Genomic DNA, 25209 nt, shown 5'->3' with positions numbered 1-25209 from the left:
CACAGATGCTGGCTGCCCCTTCTCTTCGCTCTGTCCCTGGGCCAGTGCCCATCGCACCACAAACAGGGAGAGCAGTCTCCACGGTGACTCCTCAAGGACCCAGTTCTCCACCATGCCTAAAAGAACATTCAACCCAGCCGCGCCCGGGCTGCAGACAGATCCACCAACACCCGGACTGGGACGGGGCGCATGCGCACACCGTGGCCGTGGCGTCTAAGTGCTCCCCCAGCGGCGGCAGCCGCTAGGTGGCGCATGCGCCCTGGAAGGTGCGGGCCGGTCTCTGGGAAGAAGGCGGCGGCGGCGGCGGCGAAAGGCGGGGGTGCTGTGGGGGCCGGGCCGTGTTTACACAGCGGCGGGCGGGCGCGGACACGGAACCTGGCGCGGCGGCGGCACGATGGTCATGGCGTATTTCGTCGAGAATTTTTGGGTAAGCTTAGGATGCTGGAAGTAGTGTGTTTCGAAGTCCAAGGCTTTTGGCGCCTGAGCTTGGCCTGCGTGCGCTTCGGGCGGCGGCGGCGGCTTCTCCTCCGGCAGGGCGAGCGTCCTCAGACCGCCGCTTGCCGCGTCCCGCCTGGGTGAGGTCCGGCGGGCGACCGGTCGCCAGCCTATAGGGACTCCCGGGCTCGCAGCCCTACTGGGGACGCGGCTGTCACCGCGGCCCGGGAGCCCGCAGCGGGGCCGCCGGCCGCCGGGGCTGGGACAAAGCGCCGGATGGGGCGGGAGACGGGACCCAGCCCCACCGGAGGCTCCCGGCGCCGGGCGCGCTCCGCGCGGGGCGTGCGCGGCGACTCGGACGCGAAGGACGGGCCCGCGGCACGGCCGCCTCCCGCTGCGCGCTGGCTGGGAGCGCCAGGCGGAGGGGTTTCGCCTCCTGCCCTCGATCGCTGGCCCCCCATCTGAGCGATCACTTTTACCTCGGACCATTTCCACACCAAATCCAGTGCGGAGTTAGGCTGGACTAGCACTTCCTTTCAGCCTCACAGCTCGGCTCGTGGGTTTGCGCCCAGGACTTTGCCTCTGGGCCTGTTCACAAAGCGTTTAAAAGTTGGAATTTAATGTAACTGAACTCCTTGGGCTTAAATGCACGGAGACTTCCCCTTACTCCTCTGTGCTCCTTCCCCTTCCTCATTCTTTCCACCCCTTGTCTTAGGTCAGTATTAGATTCTTCTTTGAGAATTTTTCCGACTCCCGGTGGAGTATTTTTCTGCAGTTATTATTATTATTTTTTTTTGTAATGGGAAGCACAGTTCAGCCATGTACAGGAAAGGAACGTGTTTACTCAGGTATCTTTCGTGAATCCCATTTTATGCCCTGACAGTTGCAAGTACTGCAATTCCATTTTCGTTGAGATTTAGACATATTTAAAGGGGTAATCTTGCAGCTAGTAAGGAGTGTATGTTAAATTCTTAATTCTAAGTGCCTCAAGCGTGGTCTTGGTTAGTAACCAAATCAGTTCATAGTTTAATAACTTGAATGTACCTTGTTTTCCACAAAGAACGTATATACTAGACCTTAGGTGTTTTGTTTTTTAAACAGCTTTATTGAGTTCACATTCCATACCAATACACCCATTTAAAGTGTAGTACAATTCAGAGATTTTTCATATGTTCATGGAGTTGTGTAAACGTCACCACGTCAATTTTACAACAATTTCATTATCCCAGAAAGAATCCATAGACCCATTAGCAGTCACTCCTCATTTTCCCCCTGCCCCAGGCCTAGGCAACTAGTGTATTTTCTGCCTCTCTACATTTGTCTAGTCTGGATATATTCTATAAATGGGGCCATGGTGACTAGTTTCACTGAGCATAATGTTTTCAAAGTTTATCCATGATGTAGCATGTATCAGTACTAATTACTTTTTATGGCCAAATAATATTCCATTCCACATTTTATTAATATTTATCCAATCAGTGATGGACATCTGGTTGCTCCCACTTTTGGGTTATGAGTAATGCTGCCATGACCATTTTTGTACAAGTTTTTGTGTGAACGTATGTTTTCATTTCTTTTGGGATTGGGATTCCTGGGTCAAATCGTAGCTCTATGTTTAACATTTTGAGGAACTGCCATACTATTCTGAAGCGGTTGTAGCATTTTACAATCCCACCAGCAATATCTGAGGGTTCCTCTCCACATGCGCAGCAACACTTATTTGTCCCTTTTATTATAATATAGTGGGTGAACGTGAAGTAGTATTAATATTGTGATTTGATTTGCATTTCTCAGATGCTTGACATCGCAGTTAATGATGTCAAGCATCTCTTCGTGTGCTTATTGCCTATTACTATATTTTCTTTGGAGACATGTCTGTTTAGATTAATTGCCCATTTAAAAATTGGATTGTCTTTTTATAATTGAGTTGTAAGAGTTTTTTTTTTTTAATATTCTGGATACACACCTTATCTGATACATAATGTGCAAACATTTTCTCCCATTCTGTGGGCTGCCTTTTCATTTTCTTGATGCTGCTCTTTGAAGTAACTCATAAGTTTTTAATTCTCACGAAGTCTTAGTGAAGTCCATCTTATCTATTTTTTCTATTACTGGTGCTTTTATTCTATCTAGGAAACCTTTGCCTAACCCCAAAATTACTCCTGTGTTTTCTTGTAAGGGTTTTATAGTTTTAGTTCTTCTGTTTAGGTCTATGGTCCATTCGAAGTTAATTTTTGTGTATGGTGCAAGGAAAAGGTATAACTTCATTCTTTTGCAATTGTGTATCCAGTTGTCCCAGTACCATTTGTTGAAAAGGCTCATCTTTCCCCGTTGAATTGTGGTACCACTGTCAAATATCAATCGACCAGAAATGTATGGATTTATTTCTGTGTTTTCAATTCTGTTCCATTGTCTGTCCTCATAACAGCCAGTACTACACAATTTGGATTGCTATTGTTTGGATTACAAATTTGTTTTGTATAGCAAATTTGGAATCAGGAAGTATGAGTCCTCCAGCTTTTTTCTTCTTTTTCCAGATTATTTTGACTACCTGGGTTACTTGCATTTCCACATGAATTTTAGGATTAGCCTGTCAATTTTAGGCATTAGGTTTTACAATGGCAATTTATAAAATGTTTATAAAGAGCATTTAAAAATTGATGCTTTTATAAATGTTTTGCATATTTTTTGATGCTTCAGTGTTTTTTAAGTTGCTAACTTAATTCCAAATTGCATCTTCACATTAAAAGTTATGTTTCATTTTCTGTTAATTGAGCTTTGAACATAGCCTTGTTTGATGTTTTTGGCTAATATGAATAATACTTCTCTGAGTATCTTTGTACACATTTTTATGTGCTTCTTGGGTATTCTCGTTAAAAGAGGAATGGGAATAAACTTCAATATTTGAATTCTGGAGAGACCTCCAAATCTAATTTATGTTTTAGTTTTTGCCTTCACTTTCACTATTGAAAACAAATAGTTAATAGACTGCATCTTATTTTATTTCCTGGTCTGGAATAGGGGCTGCGAGGAGGCTCAGTGAGCTAGGAAGCTCTAGGAATTAACTAAATAATTAACTTCTGAGAATTTGATCGTTGTCGTTGTAGACTGGGCATGGTGGTTCACGCGGGTAATCCAGCACTTTGAGAGGCTGAGGCCGGGGGATGGATTGAGCCCAAGACTTGGAGACCAGCCTGGGCAACACAGTAGACCTTGTCTCTACGAAAATTTTAAAAAATTAGCCAGGTATGGTGGCATATGCCTGTAAGTCCCAGCTGCTTGGAAGGCTAAGGCGGGAAGATTGTTTGAGCCCGGGAGTTTGAGGTTGCAGTAAGTTATGATTGGTCACTGTACTCCAGCCTGGGCAACAGAGTGAGACCCTGTCTCAAAAACAGAAAACAAAAAGTCACATATTTCAGAATCATTTATAAAATAATCCCTTAACATAGATAGCAATTTAACTCTTTCCTCTAGCATTTAAAGTGGTACTATTAAAAGGAAATAAAATTGGCAAAATTCAAAACATCATGTTCTACATGATAAATATATATGGTTTTCATCAATTAAAATATAACAGGAACTTTTAATGTTTTGGGTCTGTCTTGTCTGTCTTTCTTTTCTTTCCTTTCCCTTCCTTCCCCTTCCTTCCTTCCTTCCCCTCCCTCCCTCCCTTCCTCCCTCCCTTCCTTCTTTCCTTCCTTTTCTTTTTGTTTTTGAGTTGCAGTCTCACTGTGTTGCCCAGGCTGGCATGCAGTGGCATGAGCGTGGCTCACTGCAGCTTTGACCACCCAAGCTCAAATGATCTTCCCACCTCAGCCTTCCGAGTAGATGGGACCACAGATACAGGCCACCATGCCCAGCTAATTTTTAAATTATTTGTAGAGATGAGATCTCACTGTGTTGCCCAGGCTGGCCTCGAACTCCTGGGCTCAAGCCATGCTCCCGCCTCAGCTTCCCAAAGTGCTGGGATTACAGGGCTGAGCCACTGTGCCCAATCAAAATTTTAGGTTTCTAATCAAACAACCTGTTACTTTTTTTCTCCCCCACATATATAAAGACAAACCTTTTTTCTTGTGACATTTCTTTAGAAGAAAATTTGAATCTTTGAAACTGTCTTCAAGCTCTTTTGAAAGCAGCACATTCTTCCTTTTTCTTTAAAGTATAGGTTTTGTCAATTAAAATTATGTGCTAAATTGAAAATTCGTTTACTTAATACTGTACTTTAAAGGTAAAAATTATTCAAAACTGTCTATAGAACAGGTGTTTTGTTATTGATAAGTCAGTTTTTGCCACAAAGTATAGCACCATTGATAATCAAGCTGAAATTGGACAGCAAAATTAAAATTGGACAGCAGAAATGATTTTGATAGTAGAAATTCACACCATTGCTTTTAATATGTAAAAACAATTGTTTTTACATATTAAATATTATGTAACTTTGAAAAGATATTGTAAAAGATTATGTAACTTTGAAAAGATATTGATCAGTATTACAGTGAGGAAGTGTCGATGTTGCTGCTTTCTCAAAGGAATAATTGAGTACAAGTTTATAATCTTGAGATTATAGCAACATTGCAATATAATAATTAAAAAGGCATTATATTTGTATGTAAACCCAGATTATTAAGCAAAAAACCTTAAAAGAATGCAATTCATAGGTAATTATTACTTAAGGGGGGACAAATAAGTATGTAAAACATACCTGAGTTGAATAGCTTATAATCTTCATTTTACATAGTAATCCCAGTCTATATACGATATGAAGCATTCACCCAAAGACACTAAGTAGTAGTCTTTTTTTTTTTTTTTTTTTTTTTTGATGTTTCCCAGGCTGGAGTGCAGTGGTGCGGTCTTGGCTCACTGTAAGCTCTGCCCCCCGGGTTCAAGCTATTCTCCTGCTTCAGCCTCCGAGTAGCTAGGATTACAGGTGCCTGCCACCATGCCTGGCTAAGTTTTGTATTTTTAGTAGAGACGGGGTTTCACCATGTTAGCCAGGATGGTCTCAATCTCCTGACCTCGTGATCCACCCACCTTGGCCTCCCAAAGTGCTGGGATTACAGGCAAGAGCCGCAGCGCCCAGCCAGTAGTATTCTTTAGTATGTATCACGTTGTAATGAGCTGAGATTTTTAGTTAGGTGACTTTTTCCAGAGGTTATCTGTAGTCAGCACATCAAAAATGAACAAACAACAATTAGGTAGTTTTATCCTGAAGTTTTTCCTTATTTCTTTTACTGATTAACTGTACAGAAGTCTCCTTTCACTTGATTTCATTGGTTTGTTATATTTTGATTTAAAATTAAATTGGAGCATTGGTTATATATCCAAAATTTGATTTATCATTACTTGGATAAGCTGAGAGAATTAAAATGTATTTTAAAATTCTGGAATTGCTATTATTAGGTCTTTGGGATAAAAAATATTATTATGTGCTTGATTATCTAATCTAAATTTCGTATCCTAGGGGAGAGACTAACACACATTCTTTGGGGTTATGTTTCCATATGAAATTTTAAAATATATATCTTTAGCAAATTGGTTGAGGTGACCATATTTGAAACCCAGAATACAGGCTTTTTATTACTTGAAAGTTCCAAATATTGTAGTTTGGGATACCTGCTTTTAGGATATGATCCCATCAGATGACATACCAAAACAAAATCTGTATATCTGTATATATTTATACATTAACAGATTTGCAAATTTTACATGGAGTAATATTTAAAAGGTATAAGAGGGAGTAAATCTTCCTCTTTTTCTCTGGTAATCAAGATCTCCCTAAAGGCAATCACCATTACCAATTTCTTAGGTGATTTTCCAGAGATAAGACCAAATAACATACACTCCACTAGGTTAAAATGTATTATTGTATAACTGTTAGCAAGTTAGCCAGGCCCAACTTGTTCCAGTTGCAGCAAGCTATGAAATTGAAGACTACAGATTCATTTTACTTGATGCAGAAGACTTGACAGTAGACATTATAAAATTATAGTGTTTTAGATTGCACTAAATTTTATTGTGAGGTCCTTAGAATTTTTTAAGGATTGTGATTTGTTTTATATTTTTGCCTTAATTATAGGAGAAATTTGGAAGTGAAAATTGATACTGATTTAGTTTGTATATGTTCAGTTCAGGGGGAGAATTTTAGGAACTTTGACATTTGAAAGGATATAAATTTGATGTCTGCATTCTTTTTCAGCCCTACTCATTAAATCCTAAATGCTGTAATCCTTTCAGAACCACTTAAATTATTTAAGCAAAGGATGAGGGAACAGTTGTGCTTTAAATCATCCTGCACATGTGGCTAATATAAGCTCTTTGAAAGCAGTTTTTGGAGTCATTGGGGTATCTCCAGAGATTATCCATCCTGATGTCATAATTCTAGAATAGTTAACAGAAGCACCCTTAGAAATTCAAGCGGAAATAGGATCCCATGGAGACTTAAAAAGGAAGGGGAATAAGGACTTGGCTTTCAGTTTTCTTAGTGTGGAAACATTAAAGAATATTAGAGTTGGGCCAGGTGCGGTGGCTCACGCCTGTAATCCCAGCACTTTGGGAGGCTGAGGTGGGCAGATCATGAGGTCAAGAGATCAAGACCATCCTGGCCAACATGGTGAAACCTCGTCTCTACTAAAAATACAAAAATTAGCTGGGCATGGTGGTGCACACCTGTAGTCCCAGCTACTCGGGAGGCTGAGGCAGGAGAATCGCTTGAACCCGGGAGGCAGAGGTTGCAGTGAGCTGAGATTGGGCCACTGTACTCCAGTTGAGTGACAGAGCAGGACTCCGTCTCAAGAAAAAAAAAAAAAAAAAGGTTATTAGAACTGAGAACTGGAAGAATTTTAGTAGCTGTCTGGTCCAAAAAGATAAGTATAAATTGCTGTGATGTGGGGAGAAACAAAAACAACAGCATGACAGCAACTGAGACCCGAGATATCTACTATATTGATAAATGTGCTAGAGGATGTTGCTGGAATGGCCAGAATCAGAGAGAATTAAACTGGAAAGTGTTAAAGTGTTTGGTAAAGTTGAGGAGATAGCCATGCTCCCTGATGAATTTGCAGGAGTGAAGGTTATGGGAGATATATCAGGCATGTTTGCTTGACTTTAGGGAAAAGATAGGAAGGTATAATATAAGTAAAGCAAATTAGTGGTGGTGGAGCCTTAAGACCAAGGAGAGTGAGTTTCCAGTTGGTTGAAACAATAACCACAAGTGTACATGGTTTTCCATTTTAGTTAAAACCATTATCGTGTGATAGGTAAAACACAGAAGAATACGGAACACAAATTGCCTATAGCCTCTCCCTCTACCCTTATGATTTTCTTTAGAAATACAAAATTCAGGCCGGGCGCGGTGGCTCAAGCCTGTAATCCCAGCACTTTGGGAGGCCGAGACGGGCGGATCACGAGGTCAGGAGATCGAGACCATCCTGGCTAACATGGTGAAACCCCGTCTCTACTAAAAATACAAAAAACTAGCCGGGCGAGGTGGCGGGCGCCTGTAGTCCCAGCTACTTGGGAGGCTGAGGCAGGAGAATGGCGTGAACCCGGGAGGCAGAGCTTGCAGTGAGCTGAGATCCGGCCACTGCACTCCAGCCTGGGCGGCACAGTGAGACTCCGTCTCAAAAAAAAAAAAAAGGAATACAAAATTCAAGATAGATTCTACCATGTGGTTGTGTGTGTTCGTATTTTCAGTTGGTGTTACCGTCCGGTATTTTTCTCATGTGAATAAGCATTCTTTGAATAGGTTTCCGTGGAATGGAGATAGGCTGTAATTTTTTTCTGTTATTATTATTATTATTATTATTATTCTTTTTTAGAGACGGAGTCTCGCTCTGTCGCCCAGGCTGGAGTGCAGTGGCTGGATCTCAGCTTACTGCAAGCTCCGCCTCCTGGGTTTACACCATTCTCCTGCCTCAGCCTCTCCCGAGTAGCTGGGACTACAGGCGCCCGCCACCTCACCCGGCTAGTTTTTAAAAATTTTTTTTATTTTTTGGTAGAGACGGGGTTTCACCGTGTTAACCAGGATGGTCTCGATCTCCTGACCTCGTGAACCGCCCCTCTCGGCCTCTCAAAGTGCTGAGATTACAGGCTTGAGCCACCACGCCCGGCCTTTTTTTTTTTTAAGACAGGGTCTTCCTCTGTCGCCCAGGCTGGAGTGCAGTGGCCCCATCATCATCAGAGTTCACTGCAGTCTTGAGCTCCTGGGCTCCAGGAATCCTCTTGCGTTAGCCTCTGGGGTGGCTAGAACTACAGGCCCATGCCACCACACCCGGCTAATTTTTTAAAAAATTTTGTAGGGACGAGGTCTTGCTATGTTACTTAGGCTGGTCTCAAACTCTTAGCCTCAAGCGCTCCTCCTGCGTCAGCCTCCCAGAGTGCTGGGATTACAAGTGTGAGCCACCACACCTGACCAGATAGGCTGTAATCTTCTTTAATCATTCCTATTTTGTGTGGGAGCTTCCAGTTTGTTTTTTTTTTTCTGTTTATGAATTACAAGGACTGGAGATTTAAGTACTGATGTGAACAAGATGCCAGTTTAAGAAAGTAGCCTTCTGTCTCTTTGCAGGCATAGATTGAAGAGCTGAGAAAACTGAAATTGTTGGTTTAGTTTTTTTATTTCGAAAGTAATGAAAAATACTTTCATTTATAGAACATGACAGAAAACGCAAAAGATATTAAAATTAAAAAATTATCTTAACTACTGTTTGCTTCTGTAGTTTTTTCTCAACCCATATAATACTTATTTAGAGAGCTTTAAGGATTCGACTAACTGGAAGAGGGGAACTATAAAAGATTAGAGAAGAATATCTGAGAGGTGAGAAAAACAATTTTTTGAAAGGGAGTAAGATTTCTTTCCTTCAGTCGGCCAGCAAATATGTTTGAGTCACTGTTGTACCTGCATCAAATCATTCTGAGTGCCTATTCTGCATACTTTATTTTATTTTTATTTATTTAGAGACTGAGTCTCACTGTTTTGCTCAGGCTGGCATGCAGTGGCATGATCTCGGCTCTCTGCAACCTCTGCCTCCCGGGTTCAAGTGATTCTCCTGGCTTAGCCTCCTGAATACCTGGGATTACAGGGACACATCACCACACCTGGCAAATTTGTAAAATATTTTAGTAGGGATGGGGTTTCACCATGTTGACCAGGCTGGTCTTAAACTCCTGTCCTCAGGTGATCCACCCGCCTTGGCCTCCGAAAGTGCTGGGATTACAGGCGTGAGCTACTGCGCCCGGCTGTTCTATATATTTTAGTAACTATTTTCTATATTAGCAGTATCTTGCCAGTAGGTCTGCAGAGTCCCTTTAATGATCATGACTAAAAATGTCAACGTATGGTTGTCACCCCTATCCATAATTTCACTTTCCATAGTTTCAGATCTGAGGTCAACTGCAGTCTGAAAATATTAAATGGAAAATTCCAGAAGTAATTCATAAGCATTAAATTTTGAGCTGTTCTGAATAATGTGATGAAATCTCACTGTGTCCTGCTTGGGATGTGAATCATCCCTTTGTCTAGGGCATCCATAGTGTATACCCTTCCTGCCCGTTAATCACTGAGTAGCCATCTTGGTTGTCAGATTACAAAAAAAAACAGTATATAAAGGGTTTGTGACCAGTATATAAAGGATTCGTGACTATCCATGGTTTCAGGCATCCCGTGGGGGTCTTGAAACATCCCCTGTGGAGAAGAGGGGACTACTGTACGAATAGAATGTTGATGAGAAGAGGTCGTAACTTATGGTAGAATGTCCTGTATACTTGTAGAAAAATTGCTTGCATACATAGGCATACCTTAGAGATATTGTGTGTTCAATTCAAACAACCACAATGAAGCAAGTCACAAACTTTCCTGGTTTTTCAGTGCATGTAAAAGTTATGTTTACACTATGTTATTTACATGATACTGGTGTATTAAGTGTGCAATAGCATTTTATCTAAAAATATATATACCTTAATTAAAAAATACTTTATTGCTAATGCTAACACTGGGAAGAAGTGAGCACATGCTATTGGAAAAAAGATATTGATAGACTTGCTTGACACAGGATTGCCACAAACCTTCAATTTGTAAAAATGCAGTATTTTCAAAGTGCAGTAAAACAAAGGTCAATAAAAGGAAGTGCAGTAAAATGAAGTGTGCCTGTGTTTTACCTCTAGCTCCCTAGCAGTTTTCAAGGCCAGAATGGCACTGGAGAGCTGTCATTGCATGTCTGTTGGGTTCTCATTAAAGTGTAGCTACAGGTTCTTCACTAAAGAGGCTATTCTTCAAGGAAAAAAATCTTTAGGATTAGTAAAATGTTTTATGGTGTTTTTCAGAGAAGTCAAGACAGTGAGACTGTATCAAAAATATTAATGTTATATTGTGCATTGACTTGTCCGGGGTTATCTAGTAAATGTCCATAAGAGCTAAATTAAAAGGAAAATGTAGACAAGGTAGGAAGTGATAGTATTTATTTATTTTTGAGGTGGTTTAGAGTTGAGAGGGAGGTTAGGCATGTTATTGGTGTTTGCAGGATAGTACCTGCTGACCCTTCTCTTACCCCGTCAAAGAACTTTTTGAAAAATTAAATATGGAACTTGGTAAAACCAATTTTTAAATTAGAAATGTGATTATACAATATATAATCTATCTTTTGCCTGTTTTTCGAATCTTGGACTCACCAAAAGTGAATGCCGGCCACATGCAGTGGCTCACACCTGTAATCCCAGCACTTTGGGAGGCCAAGGTGGGAGGATTGTTTGAGGCTAGGAGTTGGAAGACCAGCTTGAGCAACATAGCGAGACCCTGTTTCTGCAAAAACTTTTTTTAAAAAACAATGCTCTCCAGGTTTTTTATTTTTAGTGTCTAATTTACTGTTACTCTTAAAAAGTTCACCGAAGGAGAAGTTTCAAACCCTTATCTTTGTCTTTTTCTTTTTTTAGAGACAGGTTCTCACTTTGCCCAGGCTGGTCTTGAACACCTGGCCTCAAGCGGGCCTCCTTGCTCAGCCTCTGGAATAGCTGCGATTACAGGCACAAGCCTCCAACAATAAACTTTTTAAAAAATCTGAAACGTGTAAAGTTGCAGAAGCCAAATGGAAATGTTTGAATTCACAAGAGACTGTGGTTTTATGTTGTATTCTTCTTGATAAATGGAAATGGTTATTCAAAATGCTAAGGGTACTGTTTATATTGTTACAGATATGACATTTTAATTTGTGATATGTAGGCAAACTAATTACTAGCTACATTGAGTTTATCAGGAAGCACTTCAACATAGCTGGAAGTTCTTATGCTTTCTGTTTTCAGTGGACTGTGGAAAAATCAAGTTTTGGATTATGTAACGCTTGCTTATGGTATTGCTTTTCCAACAAATATATTCCATTTTTCATTATTTCATTTTCACTAAAGAAAAATAAAAACTGCTGCCTGTAAAGAGAGTTTTTAGACCTAGTGTGTCAGTTGTCTTATTTCATCGAACAAATTGACATTTCTAATGTTATCTTTATGATTTACTAATTTAGGATTCATAGGATTAAACAGCAATAGAGGTTTTCCAGGATTGTATAGTGATCTATTCTGTTAATATCTCATTAATTAGCCTGGGCGCAGTAGCTCACACGTGTAATCCCAGCACATTGGGAGGCCAAGGCAGGTGTATTGTTTGAGGCTGGGAGTTCGAGACCTGCCTGGCCAACATGGCAAAACCCTATCTCTTCTAAAAATACAAAAATTAGCCGGACGTGATGGTGCACACCTGTAATCCCAGCTACTTGGGAGGCTGAGGCATGAGAATCGCTTGAACCCGGGACAGGGAGGTAGCAGTGAGCCATAATTGCATGTCTGCACTCCAGCCTGGATGACAGAGTGAGACTGTCTCAAAAACAAAAACAAACAAATGAAAATCCTATTAATTAAAAACTAGCAAATAGCCTGTTACTTCTCTTTTGTTAAATTTTATCTATTTTCTCACTTCTCAAGTTAAGTTTACTGAAAGATCTAAGTATTTTGTGATACTCAATGCTGATATGACTTAAGTACTTTACTGTCTTAATTCAGAAATCAAGATTTAATAATTTTAAAGCACAAACTCCAAATTAAATGATCAGGAATTTCTTACTGTGTGTTAAAGAAATTCAAATGGGATTTGGTAATATGTTTTGAAAGGTCCATGTTTATCTTTTCTTAATTATGCTGCATATTCCTTAAAATTTCATACTTTTTCATTGTTGTTTTTTTTGACAGTCTTACCCTGTCTCTCAGGCTGGAGTGCAGTGGTGTGATTTTGGCTCACTGCAACCTCCACCTCCTGGGTTCAAGCGATTCTCCTGTTTCACCCTCCTGAGTAGCTGGGATTACAGGTGCATGCCACCACACCCGGCTAATTTTTGTATTTTTAGCTGAGATGGGATTTCACCATGCTGGACAGGCTGGTCTAGAACTCCTGACCTCAAGTGATCCGCCCGCCTCTGCCTCCCAAAATGCTGGATTACAGGCATGAGCCACCACACTACCACACCCAGCCTCATACTTAATTTTTTTTTTGAGATAGAGTCTAGTTCTGTCACCCAGGCTCAAGTGCAATGGTGCAGTCCCGGCTCACTGCAAGCTCTGCCTCCCAGGTTCACGCCATTCTCCTGCCTCAGCCTCCCTTGTAGCTGGGACTACAGATGCCCTCTACCACACCCGGCTAATTTTTTGTATTTTAAGTAGAGACAGGGTTTCACCATGTTAGTCAGGATAGTCTTGATCTCCTGACCTCATGATCCACCTCGGCCTCCCGAAGTGCTAGGATTACAGGTGTGAGCCATCGCTCCTGGTCACAACTTAATTTCATTAATTGTACTTTTATGGGTGATTACAAAGTGTATGCATATTTGTGTGTATGTAGGTATATGTAGTTAATTGTAAACTTTATTAAAGCATATAATATTGTTTTATACTGTTTAAAATCATATAATAAATGAGAATAATTAAATTAAGGAAAAACACCTCACCGGAGCACAGGATTGCATGTTAGTTAGTGTTGGCTTTTTATATTCTCAAGTCATTTTTATCTGTTTTTTTTTGTGAAACTAAAAATCTTTTTAAATTTTAGGGGGAAAAAAATAGTGGCTTTGATGTCCTCTACCATAATATGAAACATGGACAGATATCAACTAAAGAACTAGCAGATTTTGTAAGAGAACGGTATGTATTTTTTAAATAAGTAATTTGTTTAACAAATTAATAGCAATTTAAATTTTAGAATATAAATAATGGAGAAAACTTTATTTGGATGTGGAATAAAGCAATCCTTGTTTTAAAATATATACTGTAATTGTATCTATCTATTTATATCTATCATCTACACAGCTGAGGGCTCTATAGTGGCTCAAAGTGGCATTGTTAAACCCCTGGTTTGCAGATTCCTGTTTGAAAATATTATGTACATATTTTTCACTGGATATGCTAGCAAGGTGATATAATAAAGTTGAGAAGTTTGTAGGATAAAGCATTAACATTTGTTAAACATGCTAAAATAATTAGAAAAGATTATGTTTTCTGAACTTCAGTTTAATTTTATGTTTTTGTAACTTTTATTTTTAAAAGTCCTAAGTATATATTTTAAAATCTTGAAAATTTATAAAATGTGATTGTCTTTAAGAGTCTTAGAATATAGCGAATTTAAAAGCTATTAAGATTAAATATAATCTGATGATGATTCAAAATCAAACAGAACTCAAAAACTGCTATCCTACTAACTTAAAGCTGTTTTGTGGCTACCCCAACTTAGTAATTATTTATATGAACACATTTAAAATCTTTACCTTGATAATACAGAGATACTTTGGCTTTAAATTTAATACTCCATTTATTCATGTATTCTTTCAACAATATATATCCCATCAGTGCTGTGTACCAGGTACTTGTCTGGATTGTGGGAATATAGTGGTTAAGATACAGCTTCTCCCTTCATGGAGTTTACAGACTGGTAGGAATTGGGGAATAAACTATTAAATAAGTTCAGTTCTTTTCTTACTTTCCCCTCTCTACTGGAATCAACAGGCAATGCAAAAGCTCAAGTGCTCTGGGTAAGGCTCTTCTTCCTCTGGGCTTCTACATCATCATTGGCAGGAGGAGAGGAAAGGAAAGGCTGCAGAACTCTGCATCTCTTGGCATGTTCCTTAGCCTTCCCTCTTCCCGTACACCTCACTATTATCACTGTCTGCTTTGGAACCATCAGGGCAGATATTCTTATGCCTTTGAGCCCTGTTTATGTTAGTCATTTTAAGAAGTCCAGGACTCCTGGGTCATCCTTCCTTTGCCCAGAATCTATCCCTTTGTGATTATTTGGGCAGTGAGACAATCCCTCCTACTTCCCTTTTACTACCTTATTTTTCTCTATAGTGTGTACAACCATCTGATAAAAGTGATATTTCACTTATTTATTTTTCTGTCTCTTCCCACTAGAATATAAACCCAACAAGGGCAGGAATTTTTGTCTTCTTTTGCTTATTTTGTCTTTTTGCTCTATTTATGCACTTGTGATAGTGCTTGGCACTTGGTAGGCCCTCAGTAAAGGTTTTTCCATGGAATGAATCTCTAACTTCATTATGCTGATCCCAACTATCATTATTTTTGCCTGAACTTCAGCGGTAGCTCCTAACTGCTCTATCTACATTCGTTCTTGTTTTCCTACAACTTACTCTCTGTACTGTAGTTGGAGTGGTTTTTTTTTTGAGCTATAGTACAGATCAGTTTGTTACCTTTTCTCTTTCAGCCATCTCAAGGGCTCTTAAGATATGCCTGCATTGTCTGACCCTCAAACTACCTTTCAGGTCTTAATGTTCCAGGCTCTCTGCTAGGCGTCTGATACAACAGAATATTGTCTCACAGGAGAACATAGAAACAATTAACAAAGATGAGTAGTAACAAAACTGCATACATAGTTCAAAGAGATATATGAATTACAGGCTGCTCCTTATTCTTTCCACTCCAGAGATACTGGGTATCTTATGGAAAGACTTCCTCTGTCTAGTCCAGGCTTTGTAAATACCTATTCTTCTCTTCACCTAGTTAATGCCTACTTATTCTTTGAAGCTCAGCAATGTGGTCACTGCTCTTAGGATGCCTTTCCTAATCTCTCTGACTAGGTCAAAAACAGCTAATATAATTTTTTGTTACATCACCTATCTCTTTGTAGTATTTGTAAAATTTGGTAATTATTTATTTTTATTTGTTTTTATGTTCCTCTGTGAAACAGTATTCATTTGTATCCCAGTGGCTAGCACAGAGCCTGGAACAATAGGATAATCATATTTCTTGAAGGACTGAATGAGAAAGGAAAAAATGTAAACTTTGTATACATTATCTGATTGATTGATTGATTGATTGATTGATTTGAGACAGAGTCTAGCTCTGCCATCCAGGCTGGAGTGCAGTGGCCCAGTCTCTGCTCACTGTAACTTCCATCTCCTGGGTTCAAGCAATTCTTGTGCCTCAGCCTCCCAAGTAGCTGGGATTATAGCCCTGCACCACCATGTCTGACTGATTTTTGTATTTTTCTTTTTTTTTTTTCGAGACAGAGTCTCACTCTGTCACCCAGCTGAGGCTGGAGTGCAGAGGTGCGATCATGGCTCACTGCAACCTCCCTGTCCTGAGTTCAAGCGATTCTTGTGCCTCAGCCTCTTGAGTAGCTGGGACCACAGGCATGCGCCACCATGTCTGGCTAATTTTTGTAAATTTTGTCGAGACGGAGTTTCGCCATGTCGGCCAGGCTGGTCTGGAACGTCTGACCTCAGATCCACCATCTCGACCTCCCAGAGTGTTGGGATTACAGGTGTGAGCCACTGTGGCTGGCCAGGCTCATTTCATTTTAGTACTGAATACTATTCTGTTGTCTGGATGTACTACGTTTTATCCACTAACTTACTCAGGGACATCTTGGTTGCTTCCAAGTTTTGGCAGTTATGAATAAAGCTGCAGTAAACATCTGTGTGCAGGTTTTCGTGTGATCTTAAGTTTTAATTAAATTAAAGTTTAAATACCAAGGAAGGCAGTTACTTGATTATATGGAAAGAATATGTTTAATTTTGTAAGAAACTCATCTTCCAAAGTGACAATACCATTTTGCATTTTAACTAGCAATGAATGAGAGTTTCTGTTGTACCATATCCTTGCCAGCATTTGGTGTGGTCAGTATTCTAGATTTTGGTTGTTCTAATAAGTGTATAGTGGTATCTTATCATTGTTTTAATTAGCATTTTCCTGATGACATGTGATGTGGAGCATCTTTGCTTTTAATTTTTTTTTTTTTTGTAGAGGCAGGGTCTCACTATGTTTCCCAGGCTAGTCTCTAACTCCTGACCTCAAGTGATCCTCCCTCCCCAGCCTTGCAAAGTGCTGAGATTATAGGTGTGAGCCACTGCACCTGGCTTTTTTGTTGTTGTCAAGATGGGGGTCTCACCATGTTGCCCAGGCTGGTCTTGAACTCATGGTCTCAAGTAGTCTTCCCGCCACAGTCTCCCAAAGCACTAGGATTACAGGAGGGAACCAGCACACCTGTCCTCCATCTTTTCATATGCTTATTTGCCAGCTGTGTATCTTCTTTAGTGAGGTATCCGTTAAGGTCTTTGGCCTATTTTTGTTTTTAATAGGGTTGTTTGTGTTCTTATTAATTTAAAAAAATTTTTTGATTATACTTTAAGCCCTGGGATATATGTGCGGAATGTGCAGGGTTGTCACATAGGTATACATGTGGTTTACCATGGTGGTTTGCTGTACCCATCAACCTGTCATCCACATTAGGTGTTTCTCCTAATGCTATCCCTCCCCCAGCTCCCCAGTCTCCAACCCCCCAACAGGCCCTGGTGTGTGATGTTCCCCTCCCTGTGTCCATGTGTTCTCATTGTTCAACTCCCACTAATGAGTGAGAACATGTGGTGTTTGGTTTTCTGTTCCTGTGTTAGTTTGCTGAGAATGATGGTTTCCAGCTTCATCGATGTCCCTGCAAAGGACATGAACTCATCCTTTTTTATGGCTGCATAGTATTCCATGGTGTATATGTGCCACATTTTCTTTATCCAGTCTGTCACTGATGTGCATTTGGGTTGGTTCCAAGTCTTTGCTGTTGTGAACAGTGCTGCAATAAACATACGTGTGCATGTGTTTTTATAGAATGATTTATAATCCTTTGGGTATATAGCCAGTAATGGGATTGCTGGGTCAAATGGTATTTCTGGTTCTAGATCCTTGAGGAATTGCCACACTGTCTTCCACAATTGTTGAACTAATTTACACTCCCACCAACAGTGTAAAAGTGTTCCTATTTCTCCACATCCTCTCCAGCATCTGTTGTTTCCTGACTTTTTAATGATGGGTATTCTAACTGTCATGAGATGGTATCTCATTGTGGTTTTGATTTGCATTTCTCTAATGACCAGTGATGATGAGCTTTTTTTCATATATTTCTTGGCTGCATAAATGTCTGCTTATGAGAAGTGTCTGTTCATATACTTTGCCCACTTTTTGATGGGGTTGTTTTTTTCTTGTAAATTTAAGTTCTTTGTAGATTCTGGGTATTAGCCCTTTGTCAGATGGATAGATAGTAAAAATTTTCTCCCATTCTGTAGGTTGCCTGTTCACTCTGATGATAGTTTATTTTGCTGTGCAGAAGCTCCTTAGTTTAATTAGATCTCATATGTCAATTTTGGCTTTTGTTGCCATTGCTTTCGGTGTTTTAGTCGTGAAGTCTTTGCCTATGCCTGTGTCCTGAATGGAATTGCTTAGGTTTTCTTCTAGGGTTTTTATGGTTTTAGGTCTTACGTTTAAGTCTTTAGCCCATCTTGAGTTAATGTTTTGTATAAGGTGTAAGGAAGGGGTCCAGTTTCAGTTTTCTGCATATGGCTAGCCAGTTTTCCCAACATCATTTGTTAAACAGGGAATCCTTTCCCATTACTTATTTTTGTCAGGTTTGTCAAAGATCAGATGGTTGTAGATGTGTGGTGTTATTTCTGAGGCCTCTGTTCTGTTCCATTTGTCTATATATCTGTTTTGGTACCAGTACCATGCTGTTGTGGTTACTGAAGCCTTGTAGTATAGTTTGAAGTCAGGCAGAGTGATGCCTCCAGCTTTGTTCTTTTTGCCTACGATTGTCTTGGCTATACGGGCTCTTTTTTGGTTCCATATGAAATTTAAAGTAGTTTTTTCTAATTCTGTGAAGAAAGTCAGTGGTTGCTTGATGGGGATAGCCTTGAATCTATAAATTACTTTGGGCAGTATGGCCATTTTCATGATATGATTCTTCCTATCCATGAGCATGGAATGTTTTTCCATTTGTGTCCTTTCTCATTTCCTTTAGCAGTGGTTTGTAGTTCTCCTTGAAGAGGTTCTTCACATCTCTTGTAAGTTGTATTCCTAGGTATTTTATTCTCTTTGTAGCAATTGTGAATGCGAGGTCACTCATGATTTAGCTCTTTATTATTGGTGTATAGGAATGCTTGTGATTTTTGCACATTGGTTTTGTATCCTGAGAATTTGCTGAAGTTGCTTATCAGCTTAAGGAGACTTTGGGTTGAGACGATGGGGTTTTCTAAATATACAATCATGTTATCTGCAAACAGAGGCAATTTGACGTCCCCTTTTCGTATTTGAATACCCTTTATTTTTTTCTCTTTCCTGATTGCCCTGGCCAGAACTTCCAATACTATGTTGAATAAGAATGGTAAGAGAGGGCATCCTTGTTTTGTGCTGAATTTCAAAGGGAATGCTTCCAGTTTTTGCCTGTTCAGTATGATGTTGGCTGTGGGTTTGTCATAAATAGCTCTTATTGTTTTGAGATATGTTACACCAATACCTAGTTTATTGAGCGTTTTTAGCATGAAGGGCTGTTGGATTTTGTTGAAGGTCTTTTCTGCATGTATTGAGATAATCATGTGGTTTTTGTCATTGGTTCTGTTCATGTGATGGATTACAGTTATTGATTTGCGCATGTTGAACCGGCCTTGCATCCCAGGGATGAAACTGACTTGATCGTGGTGGATAAGCTTTTTGATGTGCTGCTGGATTTGGTTTGCCAGTATTTTATTGAGGATTTTCACGTTGATGTTCATCAGGGATATTGGCCTGAAATTTTCTTTTTTTTTGTTGTATCTGCCACATTTTGGTATCAAGATGATGCTGGCTTCGTAAAATGAGTTAGGGAGGAGTCCCTCTTTTTCTGTTGTTTGGAATAGTTTCAGAATGAATGGTACCAGCTCCTCCTTGTACCTCTGGTAGAATTTGGCTGTTAATCTGTTTGGTCCTGAGCTTTTCTTGGTTGGTAGGCTATTAATTACTGCCTCAATTTCAGAGCTTGTTACTGATCTATCCAGGGATTCTACTTTTTCCTGGTTTAGACTTGGGAGGGTGTATGTGTCCAGGAATTTATCCATTTCTAATAGATTTTCTAGTTTATTTGTGTAGAAGTATTTCTAGTATTCTCTGATGGTAGTTTGTAATTCTGTTGGATCAGTGGTGATATCCCCTTTATCATTTTTTATTGCATCTATTTGATTCTTCTCTCTTTTCTTCTTTATTAGTCTTGCTCGTGGTCTATTTTGTTGATCTTTTCAAAAAACCAGCTCCTGGATTCATTTATTTTTTTGAAGGGTTTTTCGTGTCTCTATCTCCTTCAGTTCTGCTCTGATCTTAGTTATTTCTTGTCTTCTGCTAGCTTTTGAATTTGTTTGCTCTTGCTTCTCCAGTTCTTTTAATTGTGATGGTAGGGTGTCAATTTTAGATCTTTCCTGCTTTCTCTTGCGGGCATTTAGTGCTATAAATTTCCCTCTAAACACTGTTTCAGCTGTGTCCCAGAGATTCTGGTACATTGTGTCTTTGTTCTCATTGGTTTCAAAGAACTTATTTCTGCCTTAATTTCATTATTTATGCAGTAGTGATTCTGGAGCAGGTTGTTCAATTTCCCTGTAGTTGTGCAGTTTTGAGTGAGTTCCTTAATCCTGAGTTATAATTTGATTGCACTGTGGTCTGAGAGACTGTTTGTTATGATTTCCCTTCTTTTGCATTTGCTGAGGAGTGTTTTACTTCTAATTATATGGTCAGTTTTAGAATAACTGTGATGTGGTGCTGAGAAGAATGTATATTCTGTTGATTTGGGGTGAAGGGTTCTGTAGATGTCTATTAGGTCCGCTTGGTCCAGAGCTGAGTTCAAGTCCTGAATATCCTTGTTAATTTTCTGTCTCGTTGATCCGTCTAATATTGACAGTGGGGTGTTAAAGTCTCCCAATATTATTGTGTGGGAGTCTAAGTCTCTTTGTGGGTCTCTAAGCACTTGCTTTATGAATCCGGGTGCTCCTGTATTAGCTGCATATATATTTAGGATAGTTAGCTCATCCTGATGCATTGATCCCTTTACCATTATGTAATGGCCTTTGTCTCTTTTGATCTTTGTTGATTTAAAGTCTGTTTTATCAGAGACTAGGATTGCAACCCCTGCTTATTTTTGCTTTCCATTTGCTTGGTAAATATTCCTTCATCCCTTTATTTTGTGCCTATGTGTGTCTTTGCACGTGAGATGGGTCTCCTGAATACAGCACATCAGTGAGTCGTGAGTCTGTCCAATTTGCGAGTCTGTGTCTTTTAATTGAAGCAGTTAGCCTGTTTACATTTAAGGTTAATATTGTTATGTGTGAATTTGCTCCTGTCACTGTGATGCTGGCTGGTTATTTTCCCCATTAGTTGATGCAGTTTCTTCATAATGTCGATGGTCTTTACAATTTGGCATGTTTTTGTAGTTGCTGGTACTGGTTGTTCCTTTCCATGTTTAGCGCTTCCTTCAGGAGCTCTTGTAAGGCTGGCCTGGTGGTGATGAAATGCTCAGCATTTGCTTGTTTATAAAGGATTTTATTTCTCCTTTGCTTATGAAGCTTAGTTTGGCTGGATGTGAAATTCTGGGCTGAAAAGTCTTCTCTTTAAGAATGTTGAAAATTGGCTCCCACTCTCTTCTGGCTTGTGGGGTTTCTGCAGAGATACATGCTGTTAGTCTGGTGGGCTTCCCTTTGTGGGTAACCCGACCTTTCTCTCTGGCTGCCCTTAACATTTTTTCCTTCATTTCAACCTTGGTGAATCTGACAATTATGTGTCTTGGGGTTGCTCTTCTTGAGGAGTATCTTTGTGGTGGTCTCTGTATTTCCTGAATTTGAATGTTGGCCTGTCTTGCTAGGTTGGGGGAGTTCTCCCAGATAATATCCTGAAGAGTGTTTTCCAACTTGGTTCCATTCTCCCCATCACTTTCAGGTACACCAATCAAATGTAGGTTTGGTCTTTTCGCATAGTCCCATGTTTCTTGGAGGCTTTGTTCATTCCTTTTTATTCTTTTTTCTCTAATTCTTGTCTTCATGCCTTACTTCATTAAGTTGATCTTCAGTCTGTGATATTCTTTCTTCCACTTGATCAATTTGGCTGTTGATACTTGTGTATGCTTCACAAAGTTCTCTTGCTGTGTTTTTCAGCTCCATCAGATCATTTATGTTCTTCTCTAAACTGGTTATTCTAGTTAGCAATTCCTCTAACCTTTTTTCAAGGTACTTAGCTTCCTTGCATTGGGTTAGAACATGCTCCCTTAGCTTAGGGGAGTTTGTTATTACCCACCTTCTGAAGCCTACTTCTGTCAGTTTGTCAAACTTATTCTCCATCCAGTTTTGTTCTCTTGCTGGTGAGGGGTTGTGGTCCTTTGTACTTGAAACCCGGGGCCCTGCTGGTGTAGGCACCCGAGGGAATCTCCTGGTCTGCGGGTTGCGGAGACCATGGGAAAAGTGTAGTATCTGGGCTAGAATGCACCATTCCTCAGAGCACAGTCCCTCATGGCTTCCCTTGGCTAGGGGAGGGAGTTCCTCAATGCTTTGTGCTTCCTGGATGAGGCGATGCCCCATCCTGCTTCTGCTGGCTCTCTGTGGGCTGCACCCACTGTTTAACCAACCCCAGTGAGATGAGCCGGGTACCTCAGTTGGAAATGCAGAAATCACCTGCCTTCTGCATTGATCCCGCTGGGAGCTGCAGACTGGAGCTGTTCCTATTCAGCCATCTTGTCAGCTGCCCCCTTATTGGGTTTTAAGAGTTTTTTGTGTATTTTGGATAACGATCGTTTATCAGATGTGTCATTTGCAAATATTTTTTCACAGTCTGTGGTTTGTTTTCTCATTCTCTTGACATTGTCTTTCAAAGAACAGAAGTATTTAATTTTAAGGAAGTCCAGCATATCCATTATTTATTTCATGGATTTTGCGTTTGGAATACCTTTGGTATTGCAGTGCCTTTAGATATTGTGTCTAAAAAGTCATCACCATAGCCAAGGTCTGGTGTATTGCAGTGCCTTTAGATATTGGAATGCATTTACATATTGTTCTAAAAAGTCATCATACCCAATGTTGTCTAGGTTTTCTCCTATGTTGTCTTCTAGGGGTTTTGTAGTTTTATGGTTTACATTTAGGTCTGTAATACATTTTGAGTTAATTTTTGTGAAGGGTGGAAGGTCTGTGTCTGGATCCATTTTTTTTTTTTTTTTTTTTTTGCATGTGAGTGTCCAGTTGTTCCAGTACCATTTATTGAGAATACTATCTTTGTTCCATTGTATTGCATTTGCTCTTTTATCAAAGATCAGTTTAACACATTTGCTCTTTTGTCAGAAATCAGTTTACTGTATTATGTGAGTCTATTTCCGGGCCTTATATTCTGTTCCATTGATATATTTGTCTATTTTTTGGCCAGTAGCACACTCCTTTGATTTATTGTAGCTATTTTTTTTTTTTTTTTTTTGAGATGGATTCTCTGTCACCAGGCTGGAGTACAGTGGTGCTGTCTTGGCTCACTGCAACCTCCGCCTCCTGGGTTCAAGTGATTCTCCTGCCTCAGCTTCCTGAGTAGCTGGGACTTACAGGCACATGCCACGACGTCTAGCTAATTTTTGTATTTTTAATAGAGACGGGGTTTCGCCATGTTGGCCAGGATGGTCTCGATCTCTTGACCTCGTGATCCACCCGCCTCAACCTCCCAAAGTGTTGGGATTACAGGCGTGAGCCACCATGCCCGACCTGTTTTTTTTTTTTTTTAATACTTTTAAGTTCTGGGATACATGTGCAGAATGTACAGGTTTGTTCCATAGGTATACATATGCCATGGTGGTTTGCTGCACCCATCAACCTGTCATCTACGTTAGATATTTCTCCTCATGCTGTCCCTCCCCTAGCTTTATTTTTTTTCTTTTTATTTATTTATTTTTTTTGAGACAGGGTCTCGTTCTGTCTCCCAGGCTGGAGTGCAGTGCAGCGTCCACCCCTTGGGCTCAATCAGTTCTTCCCCCTCAGTCTACTGAATAGTTGGGACTGTACACATATGCCACCATACCCAGTGTCTTTCAAAGTGACAGTACCTATTTTTTTTTTTTGTAGAGACAGGTTTCACCATGTTGCCGAGGCTGGTCTCAAACTCCTGTGCTCAAATGATCTGCCCACCTCTGCATCCCAAAGTGCTGGGATTTTACAGGCATGAGCCACTGTTCCCTGCCTGATTTATTGTAGTTTCATAATAGGTCTTGAAGTTGAGTAGTATCAGTCCTCCACTTTTGTTCTGCTCCTTCAGTATTTTGTTGACTCTTCTAGATGTTTTGCTGTTTTCAGTTTTTTTACTATTACCAAGTAATGTTGCCTTGAATAGTTCTACACATATGTCCTGGTATGCATATATATACATTTATATTGTGTATATACTCTGGAGTGGAATTGTGAGGCCATAAAGTATATAGATGTTCAACTCGAGTGACTAATACCGAAGAATTTTCCAAGGTGGCTGTATCAGTTCACACCACCTTCCATCGAGAGTTCCAGTTGCCTTATGTTCTTATCAGCTCTTGGTATTGTCAGTCTTTTAATTTTAGCTTTTTTGATAATAGTAGTATCTATCTCATTGTGACCTTAATTTGCATTTCTCTGGTGAGTAATGGGATATGTTTTTCTTTTTCTCTCCTCACAACGTGTCAATTATGTGAATTATTGAAATTTGGGTGTTAAATCAATTCCCCATTCTTGGTCTAAACACAATTTGGTGGAGATGTGGTTATTCATTTTATATGTTAGTGGATCAATTTGCTGCTATTTTGTGTGCAATTTTTACATCCATACTTGTGAGTGAGATTGGCCTGAACATTTTCTTTCTCTAAGTGACCTTGTTAGGTTTTGGTATCAAAGTTTGTTGGCTTCATAAAATGAATTGGGGAGTATATCCTATTACTGTATTTTCTGCAAAAATTTTTGCAAGATTATTGTTTTTTCCTTATGTACTTAATAGAGTTTTCTGGTAAAGCCATCTGGGCTTGAAATTGTCTTTGTAGGAAGGTTTTAAATTACATATTTAATTTCTTTAATCATTACAGGACCATTCAGATTTTTTAGTTCTGTGAGTTTGAAAAGTTTTATTTTTCTCTGAATGTCTTAATTTTATCCCAACTTTAAGGTTTATTGCCAAAAATTTATTATTATTGTTATTATTTTTGAGACAGGGTCTCACTCTGTCATCCAGGCTGTAGCCTTGACCTCCTGGTCTCAAATGATCCTCCCACCCCAACCTCCCAAGTAGCTTGGGCTATAGGGATGTACCACCATGCCCAGCTAATTTTTGTATTTTGTTTTTGTAGAGATGAGGGTTCACCAGGTTGCCCAGGCTGGTCTGAAACACCTGAACTCAAGCGATCCTTCTGCCTCAGCCTCCCAAAGAGTCGGGATTACAGGCATGGGCTCTTGCACCTGGCCTGATTTCTAT

At 39.9% G+C, this 25209-nt stretch overlaps 1 protein-coding gene across 1 annotated transcript in view; it reads left to right on the top strand.

Annotated features, from left to right (window-relative positions):
* The first annotated feature begins 277 nt into the window (after positions 1 to 277).
* The window catches only part of FCHO2 (FCH and mu domain containing endocytic adaptor 2), a 136818-nt gene continuing 111886 nt past the window's right edge, over positions 278 to 25209 (top strand). Inside the window, exons 1-2 of the mRNA XM_023207961.1 lie at positions 278 to 427; positions 13517 to 13608. Of these exons, the coding sequence (XP_023063729.1) occupies positions 395 to 427; positions 13517 to 13608 (125 nt within the window). The 5' untranslated portion in view covers positions 278 to 394. The remainder of the gene's footprint in view (positions 428 to 13516; positions 13609 to 25209) is intronic.

This window comes from Piliocolobus tephrosceles, chromosome 4 (genome assembly GCF_002776525.5).
Source record: "Piliocolobus tephrosceles isolate RC106 chromosome 4, ASM277652v3, whole genome shotgun sequence".
Classification (NCBI taxonomy): Eukaryota; Metazoa; Chordata; class Mammalia; order Primates; family Cercopithecidae; genus Piliocolobus; species Piliocolobus tephrosceles.
This window is presented reverse-complemented; position numbering and strand designations above follow the sequence as displayed.